A 26,801-nucleotide genomic window follows, 5' to 3' on the forward strand; every position below is an offset into this window, starting at 1 on the left:
TAACAAGAATTATTGCTGTGTGTTGGGTTTGAGTGATATATTGGAGCTGTATAGGAATTTCTTATGTTGATATTATTGGTCTTTTATTTCGTTCTTATAGTTGTATGTATTTAAAGGGAACCTGTCACCACATTCACTGATAAGTTTGATAATGAATTCCCATAGCACTGCAATAACTTGTGCCCACATTGTTTTTATCTATAAAAAAATAAAATACATAGTTCCCATACCCAGAAAGTGAATTTGTAAGCCTACCTAGCACCCTGCCTGAAGGAGCAGGTTGTCCCAAGAGCATGTACTATTCATACATGGCAGTGTTAAAATCAGCATGGTATAGGCTATTGGATGTGATTACCAAATTATGTTTAGTGTTCTAACATTTTATTTTCAGGCCAACTTGCAATTTTAGTGCAGACTTTTTGTTTGTAAATGTATATTAACCGTTGCCTATATATTAAGTTACCTATAACATTTGTTTTGTACCAACTCTATTTTAATATTCATCACATTTAAAGGGGTTGTCCACTTTAAGCACTTTCCAGCAAATTACTGATAACTAGATCTCTGCTTGCTGCCATTAAACAGGAAGGTTTATTGTTTACTTACTGTAGCTACACAGTAGTCCATGTGATGTTACACAGGTGCACAACGCATTATATCACAGAGGGTAATCAGAGCTGAGTGATGCTATCAAGCCGTGCACCTGTTTGATATCACATGGCCATGGACTAGTTTTTAGTTACAGGAAGTAACAAGGCCCCTTCCCCTACTAGCATATCATTGAGCCTCCATGTCCAATCTCGAATTGGTAGTTAAGGTGCAATCCCTATATCTGAATAGTTGGCGGATTTGAGATGCCTATCGTATGTGAACAGGTAGTCCAGCCTTTGGAAAGAGCCATGCAGGCCTGATTGAAAGGTGAAATCCCTTCCCGATAGGTTATGTTGACGCCATATGTCAATGAGCTGCATATCCTGTAATTTTATCTTAACCCTTGCCCCCAGTTCTGGTCCCCCCTGCCCACAGTTCTGCCCACAGGGGCACGGATCGAAGTGACCGCGGCGCAGGACATCGGCGGCGCCGGAGGAGGTAAGTCCATGTTTATTATGTTTAACTATCCCTCCCCAGCCCGGCCATAAAAAGATTTTTAAACCCGGATAACCCCTTTAAACCTAAGCAGTCTGCAGACCACTTCTCTGGGTGGGGGGGTCAGTTGCCGCTGGCTTCGGCTTAAGGGCCGTGTGCACCCTTTCTATAACCACCTCTCCTGCTATCTCAGCCGCCGTCAATGTGGTAAATACCTGGTTCATAACTGTTCCTCCGATGCCCATGTCTCCAGAAGGCTTTTCAATTTAATATTCTTCCTCCGACTCCTATTTTCCTGGTCTTCCTGGGGCGCCATCGCCTGACAGATTTGTTTGTCTTTCTCTGAGAGCTTTTGATGGACCACCTCCACGAACCCCTGCGCCTCCGCAAATTCTTCCTGCGCGCCTTCCATGGCCTTGGCTCTATGTCCAATATGGTGGACGTCCGCTTTGGTTTCGTTTAACTCCTTCATCACCAGCTGAAGCGCTGTGGTAATGATATCTTTGAGGATACCAAGAACATCCGTCTCAGCCACCTCTCCTGTAAACGTTCCCTCCCCATCAGATTGCTCCGTCCTGTCTGAGTGTGGCGGCCATATTGGATAGCTATGCTGTGGGAGAGCGTGAGGCTTGTCTTACTCTGTGAGTACCGGGTTTGTTCCTCTTTTTATTGCTGCTTGTACCCCTGTAGCTTAGAGGATCATCGGTATTTACGCTCGGAGCTCTCGTCCTATGCTGCCATCTCGTGCAGCGGCAAACTCCATCTCCCCTATATACAGGAAGTAAACAATAAAACTTCCTGTTGAATAACGGCAAGCAGGGATCTGGAAAACCATGAGGAATTTATACAGAAAGTATATTTGAAAACTGAATTACTTTTTTGTTACTCAAACAATATTTATTTGCTGTAATTTGCTTGAGGTGAACAACCCCTTTAAGATTAAATTCATAACTCTTTGTTATAAATTGGAGTTTGTCCTACAGAGTCTGATATATAGACCACCAATACTATTGATAAGAACTGCTAAAGGCAAAGCTGCTGCTTGGATCATTGCTGATGTCAGGTGTTTGTTGCATCGAACGCACCTGGTTATATCAAACGTATTGTGATGAGCACATTTTTACATTTCTTTGCAATGGCTAATATGGTAGATTTAAGTGGTCATTCTTTTTCTATGGTTGTAGGTTTTTAGGTCCCATACATAATGTTAAATCATTTGTTATTTGTTTTTTTACAGGAATATCCGAAGATGTAAAAAGCACTCAGCCAACCTCAACCTCTGAAGACATCTTTATATCATACAGGTATTTCATTATCTACATAGTGTTCCCCTGACAATAATACAGGGTTGTATTTTCTTTTTCATCCCAAAAATGGGTTACAGGTTATTTTCAGGGAAAATCTTACATTATTGTATTAGGGTTGCTCCGCTAGTAAAATTTTGAGTGCGATACGATATCTGGAAAATATCACGATACTTGATACTGATACAATAGTTTTCAGTATCTGAATTCAAAATGTCTATTAAAATACTCCAAAATCTGGTTGTGGCTTCTGGATCACACCTAACCCTTTAAGGCTGCATTCACACAGTACATTTTTAAATGCAACTCAGGCGCAGCAGGGAGGAGTTACCTAAATGCTTGTGATCGGGATCAAGGCAGGAAACAATGCAAAACACATGCTTCTTATTCCTGATTCCAAGTGTTTTAGGTCTAAACACATCTCGATCAGGAGGAGCTCCTCCCTGCTTTAATTGTGTTTAAAAAAAACAGTGTCCCAGATTTACATATAAACCTCCCTTTCCCCGCCACAGGGAGTGGGGCCAGGCAAAAGATTTGAACGCCTGACCCACCAAATTTACAGTAGTCTCTGTCAGAAAACCAGCACTAACCGAGACTAGAGCAATAGACTCCGCCAGTTCTGACCTGGTCTACAGATCGGAACTGGCGGAGTTTGCACCCATAATCACTTAGGGGCCGGAGACTCTTACTGAATATTGGCACAGGACCGCTGGCTGTGGGAGTTTTTACACTGGTGTTCTAAAGGCCACTCCTGGCAGATTCTCCTCTTTAAAGGAAACCTATCAGCAGAATTGGATGTAATAAACTGCTACCAGTGAAATATAACTTGGTTGTATAAAGTACTGAAGTCAAGCTCAAACCACCTTAGAATACCTTTAGCTGAATTGACGTCTCTATGTCCAGGGACATCATTAACCACCTCTCCTGGTGCCTAGTGCTTGATGTCAATCACAGCAAGTACATTCTGAGGTGGAGAGAACTTGACTTCTAGATGATACCACAACTATTCTGCTATGAACTAAATCTAATGTGGAAGGTGTAAAGCAGCTTTACAACATACTGGTGGTGGTTTGTTAGGTGACATGTTCCCTTTAAAGTGACACCAGAACAGTGTTTCTAGGTGCCACTATTGGGTTATAGCTGTTTGTAACTTGGGCTACAAACAAAAATAAGTGCTTGATATCTTGCAGTCTGACCTTGGGGACCCAACGGTGGTCTATGATTGGTGGTATGCTTGTGTGACCACTGTTCCATTCACTTCAGTGGCTCTTTGTGTTGAGACCAGTAGTACAAATTTGATTGGGGCTACCCTGCTGCAACCCAGAAGGTTAATAGCTGCAGAAAAGGTGCCTGGGGGAAGCTGCAGGGAAATTCTGCAGTGTTTGTGTTTAATGAATCCTGACTCTGGGGACCAGGATAATCATGGATTCATGGTTTTATACCTCATGGATAGATATTACTATGGATAGTGGGTAATAGCTAGTTATAAGTCTAGTTGACTTCTATCTTTTTGTCACTTGTGGTAGTGTATTCTTTGAACCACATGAGCGTGTCGACGTTGTGCCATTTATCACATCATAAATATCCCCATACCTTCTTCATCTGCTCCTCACATTTACTTTGATCTGAGCAGCATATTTTATGTATGCCACTCAGAATATTTAAAGGTGCAATTTCGCACACAAACATATTGAGCAGATGTTAATTATGAGTTTTATTAGCATCATTAATTAATTCAAACATGGCAAAAAAAATCTCTTTTCCAGTCCATTGAATGCATTGCTGTCATTACTTATTCCATTTTCTTTTCATCAAATCAGATCATATATTATTTTCTGTCAGGGCAGAGCAGTGTTTGGAGATGTATTCCTATTAGATGTACATTTTTGTATATTGATCTACATTCTGATGGGGACTACATTGAAGAATTGTATTTTGTTTGTTTCCTTGCTTGAATGGTGATATGGGGAAGAAATGAGCCTAAAGATACATGGGGGATCATATTGTCTCCCTTCATGCAATAGTGTACCCTAAAGGTGTTATCTAAAAGATGGGGTATATTAACTCACTAGGTCTCCATGGCAATCATTGCTTTTATATATACAGATTTAAGCCCCCCAAGATGACCAACTAAAATATAAACCAGACCGTTTTGTGATAGATTTTTAGTTCTCTTTGTGTCATATATATTATTCACTTTGTGTAACTATCTTGAGAATGCCTCAATTACGCAGACTTACTGGGACAGTATGTGTAAATACCATATACAACATTATAAACCAAAACTAAGCAGTCCTATAGTATCACTTAGGAATTAACCTCAATAATAACCAAAATTACCCTATAGTAGTAGGGTTAAAATCACCAAAAATATATAAAAGTAAAGACTTTATTAAATTAAGTTTAAAATTCAAAGAATAGTCATTAAACAAGGCCGTTCAACACCTCACATGTGGAGATGCACTTTCCATTATATAGGGGCTGAAACACAAATCAAGGGGCACTTGGAATGTCATTTCTAGACCCCAGAATTGCTGAGATATCAGGCGCTGTATCTGAACAGTATAATCCTCAACATTGTCGGAGAGGCGAAGCTTGAGAAGAGGTAGGGGCGTGTGTTATGATATTTTACTTGTCAGAGAAGATTAGCCTAACACAAGCCCCCTGTTCTCTGACAATAGAGAGGATTTTAATGGTCAGATACTGTGACTGATACCTCAGCAACTGTTGAGGCTAAAAAGAAAATTTAAAGTGCTCCTGGATCTGTGTAGCAGCCCCTGCAGTGTGCTATGTTCTTCTCCACGTGTGTGAGGTGGTAAAATGTCCTTTTTAAAATTGGTATAGAACAGCCCAAAGTTTTATGGTAATCATAAGCAGTATAATGCATACTGGTTTTCATCTTCTTTAAAGGGATTTCTCCTGAAGAAGAACCTAGTTTTATGCATCCATAACATTTCTGATTTTTAATATGTTTCATAAAAAGGCCTTTTGTTTCTGTGTGCCGTTGGTTACAATGTCCATGTTGTGAAATATTGCTATATAATTTATGAAAATGCTTTTATTTTTATATGCTTGCTAAATGCTGAGAATAAGAGGATGCTCAACTGTGGATGAAGGTTGATAACAGTGTGATAACACACTCCTGTACAGAGAATAATGTGAGGCTCCCTGGGCAGAGACAGAGCCTTTGTTTCTGCCATGTGATAATAACCAATGAACTATGGACATTACTTTATCTTTAACTAACCAAGCCCAGGTCCTGCCCCACTGAAAAGTTTCTGTATAATCCTTTGTGACCCTAATAAAGCATCTCACATCTGTCTAGCCTTGCATGGTATCGGTGCTCCAGAGAGATTGAGATATTATACCATACTTTGTCTTGGTGTGATTTCTTTGAGCACACTTTGTGAATTTTATTAGTAATTAGAGAACCTGAGGTTGTGTAAACAGGGGAAAAACTTGACAAAGTACTGGTTGTAATATATTTTTACCTGTAAGCAATAACCTACTAAGTAATGTTAAATGAGAATAGAAGTGTCATTTATTTCCTTGGATGAGTCCCTTTTAGATCCTGGTGGGAGAGTGTCATTTCAGATGCTTTTGGTATTAAATTGAGCAAAATGTGTGCTTCATGTGATCTGAAAGATGATATTCCTATCTTAATATGACACAAAAATTATGTTTGTAGATTCCAAATTATTTGTTAGCCCCACATCATTCAGACCCCAACTATAAGATGGTCACCGGAAAAGGAAAGTCTTCACCAAGCATGTTTTATTTTTTTTGGGCTACAGCCACCAGTGTTTTTTGCTTTATAAAGCACATGGTACAGTCTTTGTAATGCCGATGTGTATGTGGGCAGGTGGACTTTGGTCTCTATGGCACTAAATCATTAGACATTTATATCTCCCAGTAAACAGCAGGTGTAAGTGTTGATGGGGACCATGTCTTAAATACCACCCACGGTAGTCCTAGGCTCTTCTGTACTATATTTCTTCTGCTTTGTAAATGAAAGGATGTAATTCATAAAGGAGCTATATATTAAAAACACATTTTTATTCCCCACAAGGGTCTCTCTAAGATTCCTTTTAAATACTTAACACAGTACAAGACTAAATTGGAATAATCAATCTTTTCTTGTAATACACTTAAAAAATTAATGACAACATGATTATTCTTATAAGTGAAAAAAAACTTGTTATATTAAAAAGTTGTTCTGTTACCCCTTACGGTAAACCATGTGACTTTCATGTAGAAATCGTGTTCTTGCTGAGAAGTTCCATAGTCCAGAAACAATAATCATAGCATTGTTTTTCCCCCAAAATTATGGCACTTAATCTTCAGCACTAGGGAACTTCAGAACTTGTGTCACATATATTAAAGGGACCGGTGGTTTAGTGTCCCAATTTGGCCTTTATGGGCTCTGTCTGTGAGACTGTGACTAGGGTCGGGAAGTAAGAGTTCTCTTTACGGAGACTGCCAATTAAGTTTTACTTCCCTAGTGAGTGTTATAAGTTTATAAGTTTCCACACACATACAATGCCTCGATTGGCAGTTACCGTAAGGAGAACTCTTACTTCCCGACCTTAGGACTATAAAAGAAATCCAACTGCATTGGAATAATTAGTTCTAATTTTATATTATCAGCCACAAAACCTCAAGGAAGGTTTCACTGAAATTGCACATGGGGTCAGTGTAAATTTTTGCATATAAATACAGCTCTGTTCCCTGTTCATGTGTCAGTTGGCTCTTTTTGGCAGGGGCATGAGGTTCCATCCATGGATAATATAAGCTGCTTTCTGGATGGCCATTTCTTCCAGTGCAGGGTTATTGTATCCTGCTGTATCTCTTACGTTATGAATAGACTGAGTCTGAAGGTAATAGATAAGCCACTAACCACTTCACAGACTTTGTTTGAGTGGATCACTATGCTATTAGGTGCGGCCGAGCAGGGACCCAGACTCAGTTCCCCCCCAGCCCCCATACTGGCAGGCATAGCCCCCATGGCTTCGGGCCCTGGGTCCCCACCAGCGCCACAGAAGCAGTAGATGCCATGTAATACCACACTGAACAGGACTAAATACTCACCATGTGTGAACAGGTCTTGAATACTCACTGTTTCATGTGGTCTCAGACACTGGCTGAGAGGAAGTAGGCAGCCAATATATTCTGTCTCCTGCTAAATTAAAAACACCTAGGTCAAATTTAGGGTGTGCCGGTACCAGGCAAAAAACTAAATAAATTAGAAAAAACCCAAGCCAACATTGGGAGAGAAAAGAACTGGACCGCACATCCACACATTACACAATGATTTATTGCCACTAGGCTACGTTGTATAATGTGTAGATCTGCGGTGCAGTTCTTTTTTCTCTCCCAATGTTGGTCCACTAGAATAAAGACCTGCATACACCTAGGAGAAAAGTTGGATGAACCTGAGGAGCCAGCAGAGACCTTTTATATTAATAAGGGCCACCTCCATGTTAGAAAAGGAAGGATGGTGTTTGCCAAGTTTCAATGTTGGGGAGATAACCTACTACTAGAAATATCTGAAAAAAATGTCTTAACCTCTGCAGTCCAATACATGACCACTTGGCTGGCAACTGCTGGGAAGAGGCTACTGTACCGACCTCCTGAATCTGCTGCTGCCGAGTCTCTGGGTCTCCAGGGTTATGTCATGTTGGAAGCCAGTCTTACAGAAATAAACATGTCAGATGCCAATTAAAGTGGGTTACTAGTAAGTGCCAAAAATTCTTTAGTCTCAGCTTCATAATCATGAGCAGTTGGATTTTTTAGCATGGTAAAACCACCCTAAACATCCAGACGGGAGCCGACACACTTCCAAGCAATGTCCTGGGTTATTAACAAACTGTGGGGTCAAAAACCCCACATGTACTGTATTTTTCGGACTACAAGGCACACAAAAAATCCTTTGATTCTCTCAGATATCAAAGGTGCGCCTTATATATGAACCGTACTTACAGACAACAGTTGCCTTGAGCAGTGCACAGGTCTGCCACCTGCTGGTCATTCATCCTTATGATCAGGTGCGCCTTATAATCAGGTGCGCCTTATATAGGAACCTAGACGTTTTAGCAGGCATTTATTGAAGGTGCGCCTTATAATCCGGTGCGCCTTATAGTCCAAAAAATACGGTAGTTGGAGATAAAATAATAGATACAATAAAGACCCGATCCTCAAGATGTGAGAATTCCTATCCTTCATTCCCATTATTACTATTCCTTTTTCCCTGATTACCCCTTTTTAATCAATAAAAGCACCACACATTAATAATTCAAAACTTTTGACTTTTTTCATACAATGAAACCAGTTGCAGTCCTTTAGATCACTTTTATATATAGGGCTATTACTACACATTCCTAGGGAACGCCTCACGAAAAAGCCTTTTTATATAATGATTGTTAGAGATTTGCAATCCCCACAAGGGAACTCGAACAAAGGAGAGATTAAAGTGTTATTCAAAAGAGTATTAAACAATGTTTGTTGATATCTAATTTGGGATTTTCTCAAGTAGATAGGACAATGTTAATGTCTTCATTAGTAAGTGCTCAGAGCCAGTGAGTTAGAAGATGCTTTCAAATGGTGGATCAGATCTCGAAAGAAGATCTAAATTTACGTTTAAATTGTTTGTATTATATTGATATAAATATAGAGTGGCGGGAGAGGTCGCACTCATTTTTTTTTTGTAGCATGGTAAAAATACTCCTCTTTTTTATTTTTGAGGAGTATTTTTTAGCCGAGGAGGAGTATGATATTGTCAGTAATAGAAATACTCCATAGGCGTTTAAAATGGTAATAAATGGCTATTTATATAGGCCCACAGCCCAGGCTTTTTTACTATATATTTTTTGTCCATTTACTTTTGTTTATTTATTATTTTTACCTGGAACAGAATTGTGTCCTAACTTTCTGGCGAAAAGTAAGCCAACTAAGAGGAGGGGCAGGGTACGACTAGACCGTCTTATACTAGGACAGAGTTACCGTATCATCCAGCATTAGACATATGAATTTGGTGCAGAATAAGACTGTCTAGTCTAACTCTGGACTGTCTAACCGTAGGACACTTTTTATAAATCTGCCGCACTATGTGCTCCCTGCTGTTTTTATATTAAGATGACATGTAGCAGTGATGAAATGGTATCAGCCTATTAGATGACTGTTACTAGTGATCTGCAGGCACGTAGAGAGGATACTCGTGGCTTTTTCCTGCATGTATACTAAGATGCGTTCACACGTGGCAGTAATGCATGAGGACAGTTCAGGAGAGGAGAATTGCCTGATTACGTAGCTGTTAATATTGCATTTACAAAATTCATGAATTAACACAATGTTAACGCATGTGTTTTGTAAACAATATGTTAATATCTAAGTAATCAGGCAAATCTCCTCTTCTCAGCTGTACTGATGCATTTGAAAATGAATATGTTACTGCCACGTCTGAACACACATTTTATATATTGATTATGTCCTCACTGAATCCGGCAGAACCTAATTTAGTTGGCCGCCTGGCTGGGCACTTGGAACTACTCCGCGCCCCAGTAGCCTATGCAGTTAATTTACATATTGCTAAAATAAAGTTTTTAGCAAACTAAATTATGTTTCAGGATTATTAAATTAAAGATTAGTGCAAGGGAAGGCAGGAGGAATCTACCATCACATCTACTGTACTTCTGATGGCAGATTCCTCATAGTAGGTCTCCTTTAAAATTTTTATAACTAACAAACAGTATTCAAAATGTTGGACATTGAATATAACTTTTATTTTGCCCAAAAATATGTATCATTAAAAGCATAACAGAAACACAACGACAGACCTGTCACTGGGTTGTGTCTTGTATTATCTTGGCTCCATGTAGAGCAGAACTACAATGCTACACAAAACGGCTCTATAGGTATAAGCAACTATAAAAACTTATCATCTACAAAAACTGGCCAGCGGCTTTTATTACGGAGTAAATTATTCAAGTTCTGCTTAATTCTGGAGTGTTTTCGGGGTTTAATACTGTGCACAATCAAGAATATATTAATTGCAAGCTGTTGGCCAATATATGCACATGTCTGACAGCACATCAAGGCTATGAAATGGTGTGAGAGCACATTACACCGCAACGTCTGCTAAACATATGAGCTCATTTGATTTGTAAAATAACACCCAGCTATTTTACACCCAGCTATGGGAATATTAGAAAAGATTTTCTGAAATAATTAGAAGATAGTGCAATATGGTTGTTAACGCTATGGGAAAGATTATTCTAATGTCTGTTGTAAGAATAAAATCACGGGTAAAAATGACACCTTCTAATACCAGACTTAATAGACTTGTGAAATGTTCTGTCCAATAATCGCTGCCCTTTTTGTACTTTAGATTTTTTTTACTATCTAGAATAGTTCGGTTCACAGCACTTTTGACCTAAACTGGGTGCGTTAAGAAGTTGTGATTTGTATATATTATACACCACTTTTACAGCTACTTTTCCACCTTCAGTATTTTGGTTTCATCCAGATAAATTACATTGAATAGAGATTATGGGTGGCATCAGCAGGGTCCCAAAACAAGTACATAAAAGACAAGAACTCTGCAATCCAATTTTAGGAAATTTGCTATCTTAATTTTGGGAAGGAAATCTACCAAAATCAAGCAAAAATCAAGGGACATTTACTTCATGTCCACCATGTTATTCTAGTCCTCCTTTCTTCTACAATCACCTTTTAAAATGATGCTAATGAGCCATGATTGCTTCCCCCTTCCACTGTGTGTGGAGCGTAATATTACAGCTCGAAACACGTAGGTCTCATTGTGTGTGTCCCCATATATGTACATCCTCTTTTGATCATGTACTAATAAAGGAACCACATTTTTAACTTATTAGAATGCCTGAGACCACTTTGCTGTTTTTCATGCACTGAGGTTACATCGTGTAGAGGGAGGGGGAAGTGCACAGGGAGCAAAGCTGACAGTGTAATAGCTTGTGCATATGCAGCACGAAGGGAGCCCTTCAGGCTCATCACAATAATTTAATAGTGCAATCTGGAGACTAGGGCAACTGTTATTACTAATTGGTGAAGTGGCAAATAAAAAAAATAGTTTTCCTCAAAGTAGAACATGGACATCAGCAGAGGTCGCGATAACGCCTCTACACGCGTCATAGACGCGTTTAGAGGCTGATTTACTCCCCCCAAAAATTTTTTTCTGTGAGCTGCCGCTTCCAAGCGGTGACACTGCCGGCTGCGATCCTGCAAGATATTCTCTGCAGGATCGCAGCGCTAAGTGGCTGGAGGCAGGACAGGGAGGGACTTCCAGCTCACCGTCCGTGCCTCTCCCGCGGGGAGCCGAGCGAGTGGTGGGGGCGGAGCCGAGCAAGTGGTGAGAGATGGAGGAGCTGAGCGGGGGGTGGGGGAGGGATATCTGTTGCCGGGGCTGTGCTCCTGATCGGTGTGCGATCGTGCACACAGCCAGTAACAGGATCGTGCTGTCTATGTGACAGCCCGATCGTGTACTGTGACAGGGGACTGATAATAATCGGTCCCCTGTCACAGCAGCCCCTGTATACAGTGAGAGGCTGCAGGGAAGGTGCTGTGCATCCTTTCTGCATGTCTCTGTATACAGATAACTGATGACAGTGATCCAATGGGCTCTTACCATTAGATCACTGTTATCTGTCATCTATATAAAAGAAAAGCAGTTATGTTCCCAAACCGCAGAAACCGAATTAAATAAAATTTCAGCAGCATCAGCCCCGGACTGGTCTGGGGGCCGCCGTCAGCCATAGTCCGCTGGGTAGACAATAAGGCTGCATTCACACAAACGTATGCCCGCCAGGCAGGCGTACGTTCTGCACCATGGAGAGGAAGAGGAGGTGACCCCGACCCTCTCCATTGAAATGCATTGGGTACTGGCCGTAACACAGGGAAAGACATGTCATTTTCCCGTGTACTGAGCGGTATCACTCTGTGTGGCCATCTATTGGGGACATATATACAGCCACAAGCTTGTGGTTTTACATACGCCCCCATATGGTAGTGTGAATGTAGCCTGAGGGCGCTGTACCACGTTGCGTTTGCAAACACAGACAAAACCGCGCCCACCGAGGCGGTCCGCGGTCCGATAGCATCGGCGTTTCTATGGAAACGCCTGCGATCGAGAACAAGCCGCCGGTGCATTGCATTAATTTAACGCAAAACACAGGCGGCTCGTACCCGATCGCAGGCGTTTCCATAGAAACGTCGATGCGATCGGACCGCAGACCGCCCCGGTTGGCGCGGTTTTGTCTGCGTTTGCAAACGCAACGTGGGACAGCGCCCTAAGGGTGAGGTTATTACATACGTTTTCAAACGCATCACAACAGCTGAGAAGAGATTTGCCTAATTATATTGCTGTCCACATTGCGTTGATGCATGCGTTTTGTTAACGCAATATTGACAGCAATGTAATTATGCAAATCTCTTCTCAGCTGTTCTTATGTATTTGAAAACGCCATGTGTGAACACACCATAAAAAGGTTGTGCAGCACTTGTTTAATACATACTTGCTATTTGAGGGAGCATTCACACGATGCGTTGCGTTTTTGACGCATTCCAAAGGCTTCAACCTTGATCACATGTTAAAGTAACATTGCGTTTCTATTGCATTTGCTAAAACGTAGTGTTACTTCAACATGTGAAGCCTTTGGATGCGTCAAAAACGCATAAAAAACGTGTGCATGCTCCCTAAAGGGGTTTTCCTGATAATTCAAATTAGACCCTATCCCGTGGATAAGGCCTAACTTGAATTTGTGGGAAAACCCTTTTAAGCACAGAAAACAGGAGCTGTAACTTTTTCCTTGTATTAATAGATGTCTCTTAACACTATATATACGCTAGGAGTTATACATTTATTAGTGAAAATTTCGTACTCCTCCTGGGTTAAAAATACTCCTCAAAAATTGTGAGAGGAGTATTATTACCCTTCTGGAAAAATGTTAGTCCGACCTCTGGGCATCAGAAGAAGCCCCCGACCCACCTGTCCCTTATGTCACTTTTTTGTTAATACTATTTATACTACTGGATAGATTTTTCAATCTCTTTAGTGTCAGGGTTTCTTCAGAATTAGAACACATTGGTGCTACTGTAACAGAAACAATGCCATACTAGTCCACAGGTTTTGTGTGGTATTACAGCTATACTTTGGATGACCTCAGCTTCTATCTCGGGCACAACCCATAGAAAAATGTATTCCTGGAAGAAAACAGCTGTGTTTTCTTTTCTTGTTTTCTTTGCTTTTACTTTAAAGAGGTTGGTCACATACAGTGTATAAGAAAGTTCACCAGGGTAAGTACAATACCTCTGTAGGATCACCCTTATTGTACTTGGTGCTTTCATTTGGCCACTTGCTTGCCCAGACCAGTTACTGGACGAAGCGTTCATCACCCCTCCTCCATAGGCAGATTAACACCCACAATGCAAATCTGCCAGAATATAGGACATTTTCTATATTTTATGGCGCAGCCGTCTGACTATGTCAAAATGTCGTGCCCAGGAGCCATAGAAGTCTATGGGGGCCAATCGTGCAACTAGATCACGGTCTCCCGAACGGCCATCTAAATGGGTATTTAGCCTGATAAACTTCCCCTTCTACCCACAGGACTAAGAGGTGACGTGACCTGCCAGCAGCCAGCTCCACACTTCCGGCAGGTCAGGGCACCCTGCACTCATTGGTGAATGCTTGAGAATTTTCCTTGTCCTGACCCTCCAACCAATGACGTGCACACACAACCCTGACTAATGTCCACAGGGCACGGGAAGTCCCAGAAAAAGTGGCTGCTAGCGGGTCGTGTGTCTTTCGGCTACTATCGACAGAACAGGAAAGTTTACCAGTATGGGTGACCCTATTAAGGGGAATTGTACTAAACCTGGTAAACTTTTATTAACGTGGCCAACCCCTTTAAGATTTCATAAGAGTGGAAAATAATAACTTTATTTGGTCAACAACATCAATATTCTAGAAACAATACAATAGAAACACTCTTGTTTCAATGCTCTATTCAACATTTTTGTAATTACCGGTGTGGGTGTCGGTATAGGGATAGATAGATAGTTTTTGGGTTTTTTTTCTTGCAAGTCACAGACCGTGTCTTAGGCATCTTAGATTTTAGCGAAGAGTGGAAACTGTCTTTCACTTCTTCTCAAGGGTAGCTGACCTTCTCATCGCCAAAAAGGGGAGCCCCTTGCCAGCACATATGACTACAGACTATTACATTAATCTGTTTAGCCGCTGTACCAGCTGCTTGCATGTTTTTAATTATCTTATTAGATGAAATAACGTTGACCTATCAAATAAAAATCAAGGTGAGTTATTTTTTAACTTTCCGTTTTGCATGTTATTTTCCTAAATACACTGTAATGGCTTGTCTACTATTATTGTAAAGAAAGCCATTGAAGTTGACATTTTATTTTGGCACATAAAGGAGCTGAATTCCTGAAGGGCAATTGCAATTTGCTGGAGATTAAAGTTTAATGCTTCGTTTAAAACTATACTGTCCTCTGACTCAATACAGGGGAGATGATCTTTTTCTTGGGGAATCCTTATGGGCTTTGGATAAAAGTAGCAGTTTCTTTTCATGTTAGGGAGCGTGAACCTATTCAATAACTTCATTATGTAAAAATAAATCCTATACACTTGAAACATATTTCTAGAACTATTTTGAACTTTTTGTATGCAAAAAAAACTTATCCCCTTCCTTATTGCCAAAGCTTTGTAAAGTTATTGAACTGTGCCCTTGCTTGGCCTTTTAGATTTGACAAATACAGGCAGTCCCCTGGATACGTACAGGATATGTTCTGTAGGTTTGTTCTTATGTTGAATTTGTATGCAAGTCGGAACTGTATATTTTATAATTGTAACCCCAGCCACATTTTTTTTGGTCTCTGTGACAATTGGATTTTAAAAATGTTGGGTTGTCAATCAGGATTAACAATAAAGCTTCATTGTAGACACCAGTGATAACTGTTATAGCTGTTTATAGTAGCCTAAGGCTAAAGTACAAAAAATTACCAACATCCAGAGGTCCATTTGTAACTAGGGGTTGTTCTTAAGTAGGGGACCGCCTGTACTGTGAATTTAAAAAAGCGGGTTGTATGACAGCAAGTACAGAATGGAATAAAAAAAGAAATGGTAACATTTTTTTCTTTAGACCACACATGTCAAACACAAACCCCACTCGACAAATTCATCCCATCACCTCAATTTTTCTAGCCCCTTTCAAGGTCAGAGCTTTTGTTTGCAAGAGGACGTTACTTCTGTAGTTAAGGACGTTTTATTGGAGAATGTTATTGTCACAAGGGTAACTTGTAAGGCTATGTAAATTAAGCTACTCCTTAACAGTTTGCTTAAAGGGGTTTTCTTATGAAAGAAAGTTCTCAAATTGTAATTTCCTAGTGATGTTTGTGCAATCAAGGTAATTTTTTACCTCCTACTTTGCAATGTTAGTCAGTTTTATTGCTGTTTTGGTGCTATCACTCCTAAGACAGGTCAGTGTATGAATCCAGAGTGTGGGCGTGGGATTCTCTAAGCAGACTTTTCATGATTCCTCTAGTGTTATGAGATGCTGTGTACTGACAACGTGTTTAGATTATCATAGTATAGGGTTTATCTACAATTTTATTTTGAACATTCTACTAACTCCTGACACTTTGAAAAAGAGAGCTGAGACAGATCAAAGATGGTGAGATCCATGAGATGGATATAAAACACAATGACACTTTCAGTTCTTCTTACTCACCTAATCAATAAACACACCTTGGCTATAAAGACCTTATCTGTTTGTAGCTTGTAGAGTGTCTGCACACTGCTTGCTGGAAGGAAGTGCCTGTGTCTGAGCTGGTCTTGTAATGTGGGGGGGGGGCAGGAGGCAGAAAGCACTGCGCTGTGCAGACAAGAAAAGCTGTTCATGAGAAGAATCTGACAATAGTCAGAAGATTTATGGTCGTATCCAGGGACAACCAAAATTGTAAACACCAGGACTAATAGAGACAGCTTGGAGTTATATATGTGAAATGATGCATTTTTGTTAATAACAGTGAATTAGAGAATGTGTTATTTTGTTATCCTGAGTATATTTAAGTCTTCAGTGGAATCACCCTTTTTAACTGTTAAATCTTCATAATAAACTGTAGACAGTGCTAGGTATAGGCCCTGGAGACCTGTGTACCCATACCTGTGGAACTATACCCTTGCATAAACTTTTAATCCATGTTTGGATCTCGGTGCTGAGACCCCCACAGATCATGAAAACAGGTGGATAGGGCCTAACCCGTAAAGTTATGCCCTAACCCATGGATAGGGCCTAACTTTAGTTCTTGGGAAAACCCCTTTAAGTTTCCAAGTTCATTTTGAGTTAGGTCTCCTCTTTAGCAAAATGTCTCTTTTATCAAACAGAACTCCCTATCCTGGCAGCAGGCACAGCCCGTACATCTTAATAGCAGATGATGATATTCTAGCAAATTACTCCAACGATCATTTCATTCTGTTACTTAACCGATCCACTCCCCACACATTTATCATCATCTTAACATATATATTAAAGGACATTACACTTCAAGTATTTAGAGACAACTTAATAGCTCTAGACTGACTTAGATTACATTGAAGAGCAGGCCTGGAGTGTACTTAGTGATTCTTCAGATCAAATATTCTTTGCTTAATAAACAGTGTCTCCCTGCTGGAAATCCGTGTACCCTGTGGCTTTCCTCTATGCACAGTGCCCTTTACTCATTATAGATCGGTACATTGGAACGGCACGTGGGTTGCTCCTGTATATATAAGAAAAAAGAAAACACATGGAAATATAAGAATTTACAGTTTTACTATATAAACGTATATGGCAATTTTTTTCATATTTCTCTATAAAACAGAAAAGTATTGTGACCTTTTGATTGATTTGTTTAAAAAGAATAGAATTAATAAATGAAGGCCTAAAGTTTGGGAATGGTATAATGTCAACAGGGCTTTTTTTATTTTAACATTTCATGCATATTAATGTTAAAATATTAATGTTAAAGGGAACCTGTCACCAGGAGACCCATTTTTAGCACTCCCCCAGTCCCCACAGAGCATAGTACATACACTGCCAAAGAGTTTTTGAATAAAAAAAAAAAAGAGGGGCAGTTACCCCCCAACCTTTGGGAAAATGCTGCTTCGTGTGTCCTTTTCAATTACATGAAACGATGGGAGTTATTTATATATTTGAAAAGGACATATGGAGGTGCGGTTTCCCATGGGTACGGAGGAAACTGCTCCTCTATAGCCACTCCTAGGGGGAGTGCCTAGTCACAGACCACATGGCATTGAAAGGTACTACAGGCAGTTTCCGGGTCTGTATGTTTGTTCTTAAGTTGAATTTGTATGTAAATCAGAACTTTATATTTTATAATTGTAACCCCAGCCAAAAATTTATTTTGGTCTCTGTGTCATTTGGATTTTAAAAATGTTGGGTTGTCATAAGGACCGGGATTAACAATAAAGCTTAATTCCAGGCACCTTTGATAACTGTTATACAGACGGTCCCCTACTTAAGGACACCCGACTTACAGATGACCCCTAGTTAAAAACGGACCTCTCTGTCCACTGTGACCTCTGGTGAAGCTCTCTGGATGCTTTTCTATAGTTCCAGACTGCAATGATCAGCTGTAAGGTGTCTGTAATGAAGCTTTATTGATAATCCTTGGTCCAATTACCGCAAAAAATTTTGAAACTACAATTGTCACTCGGGCAAAAAAACCATTTGTCTGGATCTACAATTATAAAATATACAGTTTCGACTTGCTTACAAATTCAACTTAAGAACAAACCTATGGACCCTATCTTGTACGTAACCCGGGGACTGCCTGTAACTGCTTATTGTAGCCAAGGGCTAAAGTACAGTAAATTACCAAGATCCAGAGGTCCCTTTAAGCATATTATAGTCTTGCAGGATTGGCTGAGCAGGTATTATGAAAGTGTTGTATCTGCAGGCAGCATCTTGTAGTGCAGGAGGAGCTAACCAGCTTTCACACAGTGTCATATTAGCAGTGTTGCCGTATGTGAAGGGGGCATTGTAAGGAGCAGGAATTCAGTGATTCCAGGTTAATTCCACTAAATCCTGCAAACGAACGGAGCGAGTTTGTTGGGCCAAACATGTTGATGTAAATGGTTTTAAATAGTCTGCTGTGACACTTGGGTGCCTCTCGCATCCCTTAAATTTGCCTGCAGTATGTAGTAAGTATGTCTTTCATACATGGGCCCCGTGAAAGAAAAAAACCCATTTGTAATTACCTTGATGTCAGTCCGATAAGACACATCAGACTTGTATCTGCAGCTGTGTCCACCACCTGATATGCTTTGTAAAACCGCAATAAGACCTGAATCCTGGATCAATTCTAGATATGGGAAAACATAGAATGAAATGACTGGCTTCATATTTTACTCCTCTAAACTAGCAGCCGCCCATGACTTTGGAGGAGATTTTTTTTTTATAGGTAAATGGGTAAGATTTTACATAAGAGGGAATTCTAGAAAGTACTTTTCATACCCACCTGAGGGTGCTGCTAGTTATGTGGGGTAAAATTAACATTTGCTTTGTACTTAGAATCTGCAGCTATAAGCTCCTTAGTGGGAGATTTATCATACTTATCTACCATACTATACTAAATACGATCTTATTTGAGCAAAACAGCTTTTTAATTTTTTTAATTTACATTGGATGTTAAAAACAAAGGATGACTTGCAGGAGGAAAAAACACACTGTAACAACGGGGTCACATCACGGACTGAAAACAGTGTAATAGACACACTAGTTATAAAGAGCTCTGTAGCAGTGTAATAGGCTTTATTCGGTATGGCAGCTTAGTCACATACATGTTTTAAAAAGAACCTATCAACACATTTTCACAAATATAGCTACTGACAGGATCCCATCGAGCCCTATTAACTAACTGTCATCCTTCTTTTAGCTAAAAATTGTTTCCTTTACATCCCCAATATATAAACTTTATCTTATATTAACCTTTAATCAGAGAGAGTGTGTCCTGCTAGGTCAGCCCCTCCCGTCTACTCCGCATGCGCTATGCCTCTTCTCCGTGTTCAGCACTTAATGTTATATTATGTCAGGGTGATGTCACCCAAGGTCCTTTATCCAATATACATTTGCAGCATGTACCCCATGTATGTATCTGATCACATGCCTCCATGCCTGCATACTGTGATTTTGTGTGATCAGATACATACATGAGCTTGTGAATGTAACTAGGTAAAGGACCTTAGATGACATGAAGTGCCCAATGATGTAACAGAGCGCTCTTTCAATGTTCCAAATGGTAGCATGTTTTAGAAGTGAGACCTGTCAATCAAGAACAAGGACGCTAACCAAAAAAACCTCAAAAGGGTACCCAACGAAATCCACCCACTCGCTCTGCCATAAATACCTACCAACAGGCGAGAGTACAATAAAGAATCCATAAAAATCAAAACTTTAATGGAACATATAACAATACCAGTAATAACATATATCCAAAGAAATAACTATTTGCAAGGTTGCGCTAGAAACACACTAAAAGTACTTCGAAATAACTAGGTGAAACAATACATAGGAACCATATAGAAATGGGAATAATGTCAAAAAAAAGACCAGCACCTATAGTATATATAGTTTAGTGTAATAGTATATCATGCAGGAGACAAATTTCTCTTGAATGCACATATTGGCTGGAAAGGGGTCCCTGTACAAAGGAAGCACAAGGGGTCAGACACATATCCAAATCCTATCAGTAGGAACGGAGCCACGCCATGGCCACGAGACACCTATTAAAGGTGGCGGCAATTAAGCATTATTGTTAATCCTGGTTTTGGTGACAACCCAAGAGTTTTAAAATCCAATTGTCTCAAGAGGCCAAAACATTTTTTGGGGGGGTTACAATTATAAAATATACAGTTCTGACTTACATGCAAATTCAACTTAAGAACAAACCTGCAGAACCTATCTTGTACTGCCTGTATAGTTTATAATGTCGTATTTATTCTTGTGTGGGTTAATTTAAGTGGCAGGTTCTCTAAGATGCGGAGCTGCAATACAACCTCCAGATTTTAGAAATCTGCCAATAATCAGTAATGAGATTTGATTCATTGTAACTAAGGTTTTTCATTTTAACTCTGGTCCTTTTTTTTATGTCCTGTAAGAATAATAATGAATTAATGATTGTGTTATTTCACAGTGACCTTGTTTGTGTCTGCTAATTGTAACAAGCATCAGCTCATCAGGTCACCGCGTATTGTTCTCGAGCCGCTGATGTGTCATTCATGGCGTTTGATTCACAGAAAGACGGAGAAGAAGCCAAGTCAAATTCTTTTGTTCAAACTCTGTAAATGGTTTGGGACAATTAATTTCCAATCGTTTCCCAGTAGAGCAGATTTACTTGTATATTAATGAGGCACAGGTGTTAGGCCCCTTGTGTGTCTAAGCCTGGGAGGCATATTTAGGTTGTTTATCTAGTCAGCCATAGGTACTGCAAGGTGCTCAAGCTTGCCTTCCCTAACAGTTTATACAGTCGGGCTTTTTTTTTCATTTTTTTGATGCTTTTTTATTTAAATATGCCTGCACCTGTTAAAAATTTAAAACTGTTCATGTAGAAATAAGTATAAGCCGTTCCGGTGGTAATAGCACTACCGGTTAAGTAATGCAGTCCTCGATTATGTTTAACAGCCCAGTCTATCATTAAGGGTAGGAGAAGAAAAAAAAACTTCATTTAAAACCAAATATTTTATAGAGGAGCTAATAGTTATTAGCTCCAGGTCCTCTCCGATAATTTTGCCAGTGTTTTTCCCTCCTGCCCACGTGCGGAAATATGGTTGTGACCGTATTAATATTCATTTTTCTTGTTTATTCACTGAACTGCAGTACCAACATTTTAGAGAAAATGGAATGGCCTCCATAGGCATTATGAATTTCAGTAGCTGGCATAATTATAGCGATCTACATATTCATTAAATCCTGAGAAGAAATGTGTCCAAAAAAGACAACCATGCGGTTTAAAACTATGCTTGAATCAAATCCTTGTTAAAGGAAATTTTTAAATTTTTTAACAAAAAATAGAAAAAAATCTCACCGATTTGTCGTAGCCATTTTGGGAAATAGAAGGTGTTTCTGCGATACATTTCTTAAATATAATACATCTGTTATTTACTTCCATAGCAAAGAATGGGAAGAACTTTTTGTAAACGGCAATTATTTGGCAGCGATACGTCTGAAAGGGATTAATGGGCAGCTGAGAAGCAGCAGGTTCCGGAGTGTTTGCTGGAAGGTAAGTAGAAAATATTTATTTATAGTTTGCGCTTGCAATGTATCAACATTTTACCTGATGCGCTTGAAGATTACTGATGCAGTCATAGGATTTTCCAGGCGACTAGATCTACTGTGTCTGAATCCTTTATTATTATGTGGAGGATTTTGGGGGGGGGGGGAAATTATACAGAGCTGCTTTTTGTAATGATTTTAGAGGAAAAGAAGGATAAACGTTGTATTTCTTTCAGTGTTTATTCAGGGGAGACACAACTGGTTACATTTTCTGATATCCCTGTTGTATTGTGGTGGGAGGTTCATCCATTGTTTATGCAAGGGCAGACCACAAACCACCTAAGCCATGCCACCTTCTGTCATCCTAATAACACTTTGTAGATCCTGTTATCCTGGATTCCAGACATACTGCCTTTTCATTATTCGCATCCTAATAATAATAATAATAATAATAATCTTGGTTTATATAATGACATCAAATAGCTCTTTACAAATTATGTGATGATTACATACAAATGCTGGTAGGACGCAGGTTGAATATCTTGCTAGTTACTCATGGACTACTTTATAAAAATATTTGTACCATGGACATTTTCCAATAATGTTTCTAATTGCCTTGTCATGTAGGCACTGGTTCTGGCAGTTCTGTACAGATATAGGCAAAGAATAGAGCCAAATATTAGCACAGACAATAGAAGGATGATATAAATCTGGACAATATATGGGGAAAACCGCTATCATTCTACAGGTAGTCCCCGGGTAATAATAATAATTTATTTATATAGGGCACACAGATTATGCAGCGCGGCACAAAGCATGTCATATTGGTCCCTGTCCCCATGGGGATCACAATCTAATCAACCTACCAGTATGTTTTGGAGTGTGGGAGGAAACCGGAGGAAACCCATGCAAACACGGAGAGAACATACAAACTCTTTGCAGATGTTGACTTGGGTCGAATTCGAACCCAGGACCCCAGCGCTGCAAGGCAGAAGTGCTACCCACTCACACACCAAGCAGCCCCAATGTGCAGGAGACCTTTCTGTGTTCAGGAGAGCGCCTGTAGTCCAGCCAAGGGGCCCAGCATTTAAAATGGGAATAGCCAGTGGATTGGAGTTCAGCAGTTAATACCTCCATGGGGGTCATTTATCTCATCTCTGTCTGTTTTGGCTGATATTTGCTTGTTTTTTTCCATGTACTATTTTGGTAATTTATCAATCTCACTTTTTCCTTGTGTTAAATGACGGGTTTAAGTTTTCCTTAACCAGGTCGCGCTGCATGGAGAGGGCTCACGGGCTGAGCCCTCTCCATAGCCCGTAAGTCTTTGCTGCATATTGCAGCAAAGGCTTACCGGTAACACCCACGATCGGTGCTAGCGGGTGTTTTCACAGCGATCCGTCTCCATGGTAGCCTCGGGTCTTCCGAAGACCCGAGGCTATTTCGTTTTAACCCCTTCATTACAATGTGCTGACAGCACATTGTAATGAATGAGGAGGAAAATCCCCATATACTGCCATACTGTAGTATGGCAGTATATGATAGGATCGAACAGACAACCTAGGGTTAAATTACCCTAGTGAGTCTGAAAAATAGTAAAAATAAAAAAAGGTAAAAAAAAAAAATTATAATAAAAAAACCTAAAATTTCAAATCACCCCCCTTTCCCTAGAACTGACATAAATATAAATAAACAGTAAAAATCATAAACACATTAGGTGTTGACGTGTCCGGAAATGCCCGATCTATCAAAATATGATAACGGTTTTTCAATACGTTTAACCCTGTAACGGAAAATAGTGCCCAAAGTCGAAAATGGCACTTTTTTGCCATTTTGAAAAATATAAAAAAATCTATAAATAGTGATCAAAAGGTTGTACAGTCCTAAAAATTATATAATTGAAAATATTATCAATTTTCGCAAAAAATGACACCACCCACAGCTCCGTACACCAAAGTACAAAAAAGTTATTAGCGCCAGAAGTGGGCAAAATCAAAAAAATAATTTTTGTACAGGAGGTTTTAATTTTTGTAAATGTATGAAAACATTATAAAACCTATACAAATTTGGTATCCCCTTAATCGTACCGACCCAAAGAATAAAGTAGACATGTCATTTGGGGCGCTCAGTGAAAGATGTAATATCCAAGCCCACAGGAATATGGCGCAAATGCGTTTTTTCACCATTTTCACTGCATTTGGAATTTTTTTCCCGCTTCCGAGTACATGGCATGGAATATTTAATACCATCACTATGAAGTGCAATTTGTTACGCAGAAAACAAGCCGTCACACAGCTCTTTATGTGGAAAAATAAAAAAGTTATATATTTTTGAAGGTGGGGAGTGAAAAATGGACATGAAAAAACAGGAAAGGGCCCGGTCCTTAACCGGTTAAGTATGGTTTTGTCTGGAGTTTTTTGCGCCAACAAATGTTGCAAATTTTAGACACTTTGTAATGATAAATGTCATTTTCAACATTTAGCACATCTGGAATAGAAGGTAAATGTGTCTCACTGATGAAAAACAAATGTCCGGCGGACATTTTAAAATATCCCCAAAGCGATGCAAAAATTGCAATGCGCCAAAAAAGAGTGTCAAAAAATACATAAAAAACTGAAAGAAAAATAAAGATAAATGACCCCCTATGTATTGTATTCATGAACCAGTTGGAGATGAACAGGGGAGTGGTAGATTTCCACAGTCTTGGAATGACTGTTCTAGCCCCCACATGGTTGCTCATCAGAGAATTTGATGGAAGCCTAATTGGGACTGCAAACAGGAATAGCACAGCGAAGGCTGGCAATGTCTCAAGATGGCCTCCTGCAATACGTATTTTAAATGTTCCCATTGACTTCGATAGGGCCTACGGAACAGAAATATTGAAGGTAAATGAAATGATAGTATTGCCAGTTGAAATTAATGTGGCCTTATGCTACCCGCATGAAAATGGTACGGCACAGCACGGCTAACATACAGCATTTTCCATATGAAAGAGGCCTTATTGCAGAATTTTTTTTTAACAAATTTCGATTGTAGAGGAAACCCCTCTTACAGTCGACCATTGCAGCCTGGGGTTAAAATGCAGTAAACTTCCTGCATCTTTAACCAAAGACACAGTAAATAGAGATGTCTGTCTGTAACTAGGAGTCGGGAGACTGCCTGAAAGAAAATACATCAATATTAAACTCCGATTTCAGTGTTAAACTCTACACCTCCTTGAATTTATACAAACCATTTACATCTAACCTCAAAGTTGATTTTCTGGATGAGGCCACCCACCTGGGCAATAAAAGAAGCATAATCTGCATAATGGTTTATTAGGCCAATGTTTGATGATGGCTTCCCTTTAAATTAACCAACCAAAAATAAAAACTTCATTAAAAACTATGATTATAAGCATGGCCCTTAGTCCTAAATGGTTAGTTGTGATTGCCGCAATGTTAAAAAAGCAGTTTGTAAACTTATATGCAACTAACCTGTTGGCAGTCCCAATCACAATAAGTGTGTCCTGCATAATAGGCTCTGTTATATCATTGGCCACTCATGCCATGTGACCAGGGTGATGTCATCTAAGGTTCTTTTACTCAGTTAGATTTGCAACATTTACTTTATCTATGTATCTGATCACATGAAATCACAACATGCTTCTATGGACTTCTACTCCTTTCCATCCTACATTGGGGCAAGCTGTGATTTGATGTGATCAGTTACAAACATGGGGTATGTATAAGATTCAAATGTCACTGTTAAAAGGACCTTATATGACATCACTCTAGTCACATGACATTAAGTGCTGAATGCTGAGAAGAGGCATGGGACATGGGGAGGAGTAGATGGGAGGGTTTGTAAGGTAAACAATTCTTAGCTAAAGAAGGGTGTCGGTTAGTTAATAGGGCTCTAGGGGAACCATTTAACACAGAAAAAAATATACAAACAAAGAATTAGGTGAGAACAGACCAAGAAAAAGAGGCAACCTGAAACATTAACCCTTTCAGGACCTGGCCCTTTTTTGTTTTTTCATTTTAATTTTTTACTCCCCATGATCAAAAATCCATAACTTTTTTATTTTTCCATGTACAGAGCTGTGTGATGGCTTATTTTCTGCGTAACAAATTGCACTTCATATAGATGGTATTGAATATTCCATGCCGTGTACTAGGAAGCAGGAAAAAAATTCCAAATGCAGTGAAATTGGTAAAAAAACGCATTTGTGCCGTCTTCTTGTGGGCTTGGATCTTACGGATTTCACTGTGCGCCCCAAATGACATGTCTACTTTATTCTTTGGGTCTGTGCGATTACGGGGATACCAAATTTGTATAGGTTTTATAATGTTTTCATACATTTAAAAAAATTAAAACCTGTACAAAAATTTTTTTGGGGATTTTGCCATCTTCTGGCGCTAATAACTTTTCCACCACGTTCCCATGACGGCCCCCACCTGGAGGTTGCTCCTTATATCCTGTAGGGACAGGAAGTCACAAAAGTTTCCTATCTGAGGAACACAAATGGTAAGGTTCTTAGGAACCAGTCCGCTCCCACACTTTCTTAAGTGCTGGGAAAAGACCTAAAAACACCCCCGTCCCCTGTACTCTCCCCTGCTAGAACCTATCCAACGGTCCCGCGCGGCTAATGCTGGGTTCAGCAAGGGGAAAGAAGAACAGAGTACAGGGGCAGAAAAGTTACCTGCTGGGCCGGCTGCCACAAGTTGGTCCTCCGCTCCGGGGAAGAGGAGTATTGGTAGCGGCATACCTTGGAAATCTGTCGCACGGTCGATGCGCGTTCCGGCATCGAGTCATTGTGGCGCGAAATTTCTGGCGCATCACGAGGAACTTCCGGTCCGGACATCCAATCAGGTAACACTTCCGGGTCTCTCCGGAGGGGGTGGGGGAGGAGCCCAGACATAAAACTGCCAAGCCTCAGGCATATGGCGTTGGTCTCAGACAAACACTAAGTTGGCTCCAGCGTCTCCATCTCCCACATGGCAGATGAAGCGATTAACGTGTTCCAGGTCCTGGTACCTGTAAGTACAAGCCCTGGGCTACCTCTCTGTCACATTTCAGCTTTTCTATGTATTAATGGCTGTTATTATGTGTA

The 26,801-nt window shown here is 39.9% G+C and overlaps 1 protein-coding gene across 4 annotated transcripts in view; it reads left to right on the forward strand.

The window, feature by feature from the left end:
* The window catches only part of TBC1D5 (TBC1 domain family member 5), a 402,345-nt gene that overhangs the window by 205,148 nt on the left and 170,396 nt on the right, over nt 1–26,801 (forward strand). For all 4 annotated transcript variants that reach the window (XM_072153665.1, XM_072153667.1, XM_072153666.1 and 1 more), the window contains 2 exons: nt 2,324–2,390; nt 21,608–21,716. In XM_072153665.1, coding sequence (XP_072009766.1) covers nt 2,324–2,390; nt 21,608–21,716 — 176 coding nt within the window. The remainder of the gene's footprint in view (nt 1–2,323; nt 2,391–21,607; nt 21,717–26,801) is intronic.

This window comes from Engystomops pustulosus, chromosome 5 (assembly GCF_040894005.1).
Source record: "Engystomops pustulosus chromosome 5, aEngPut4.maternal, whole genome shotgun sequence".
NCBI lineage: Eukaryota > Metazoa > Chordata > Amphibia > Anura > Leptodactylidae > Engystomops > Engystomops pustulosus.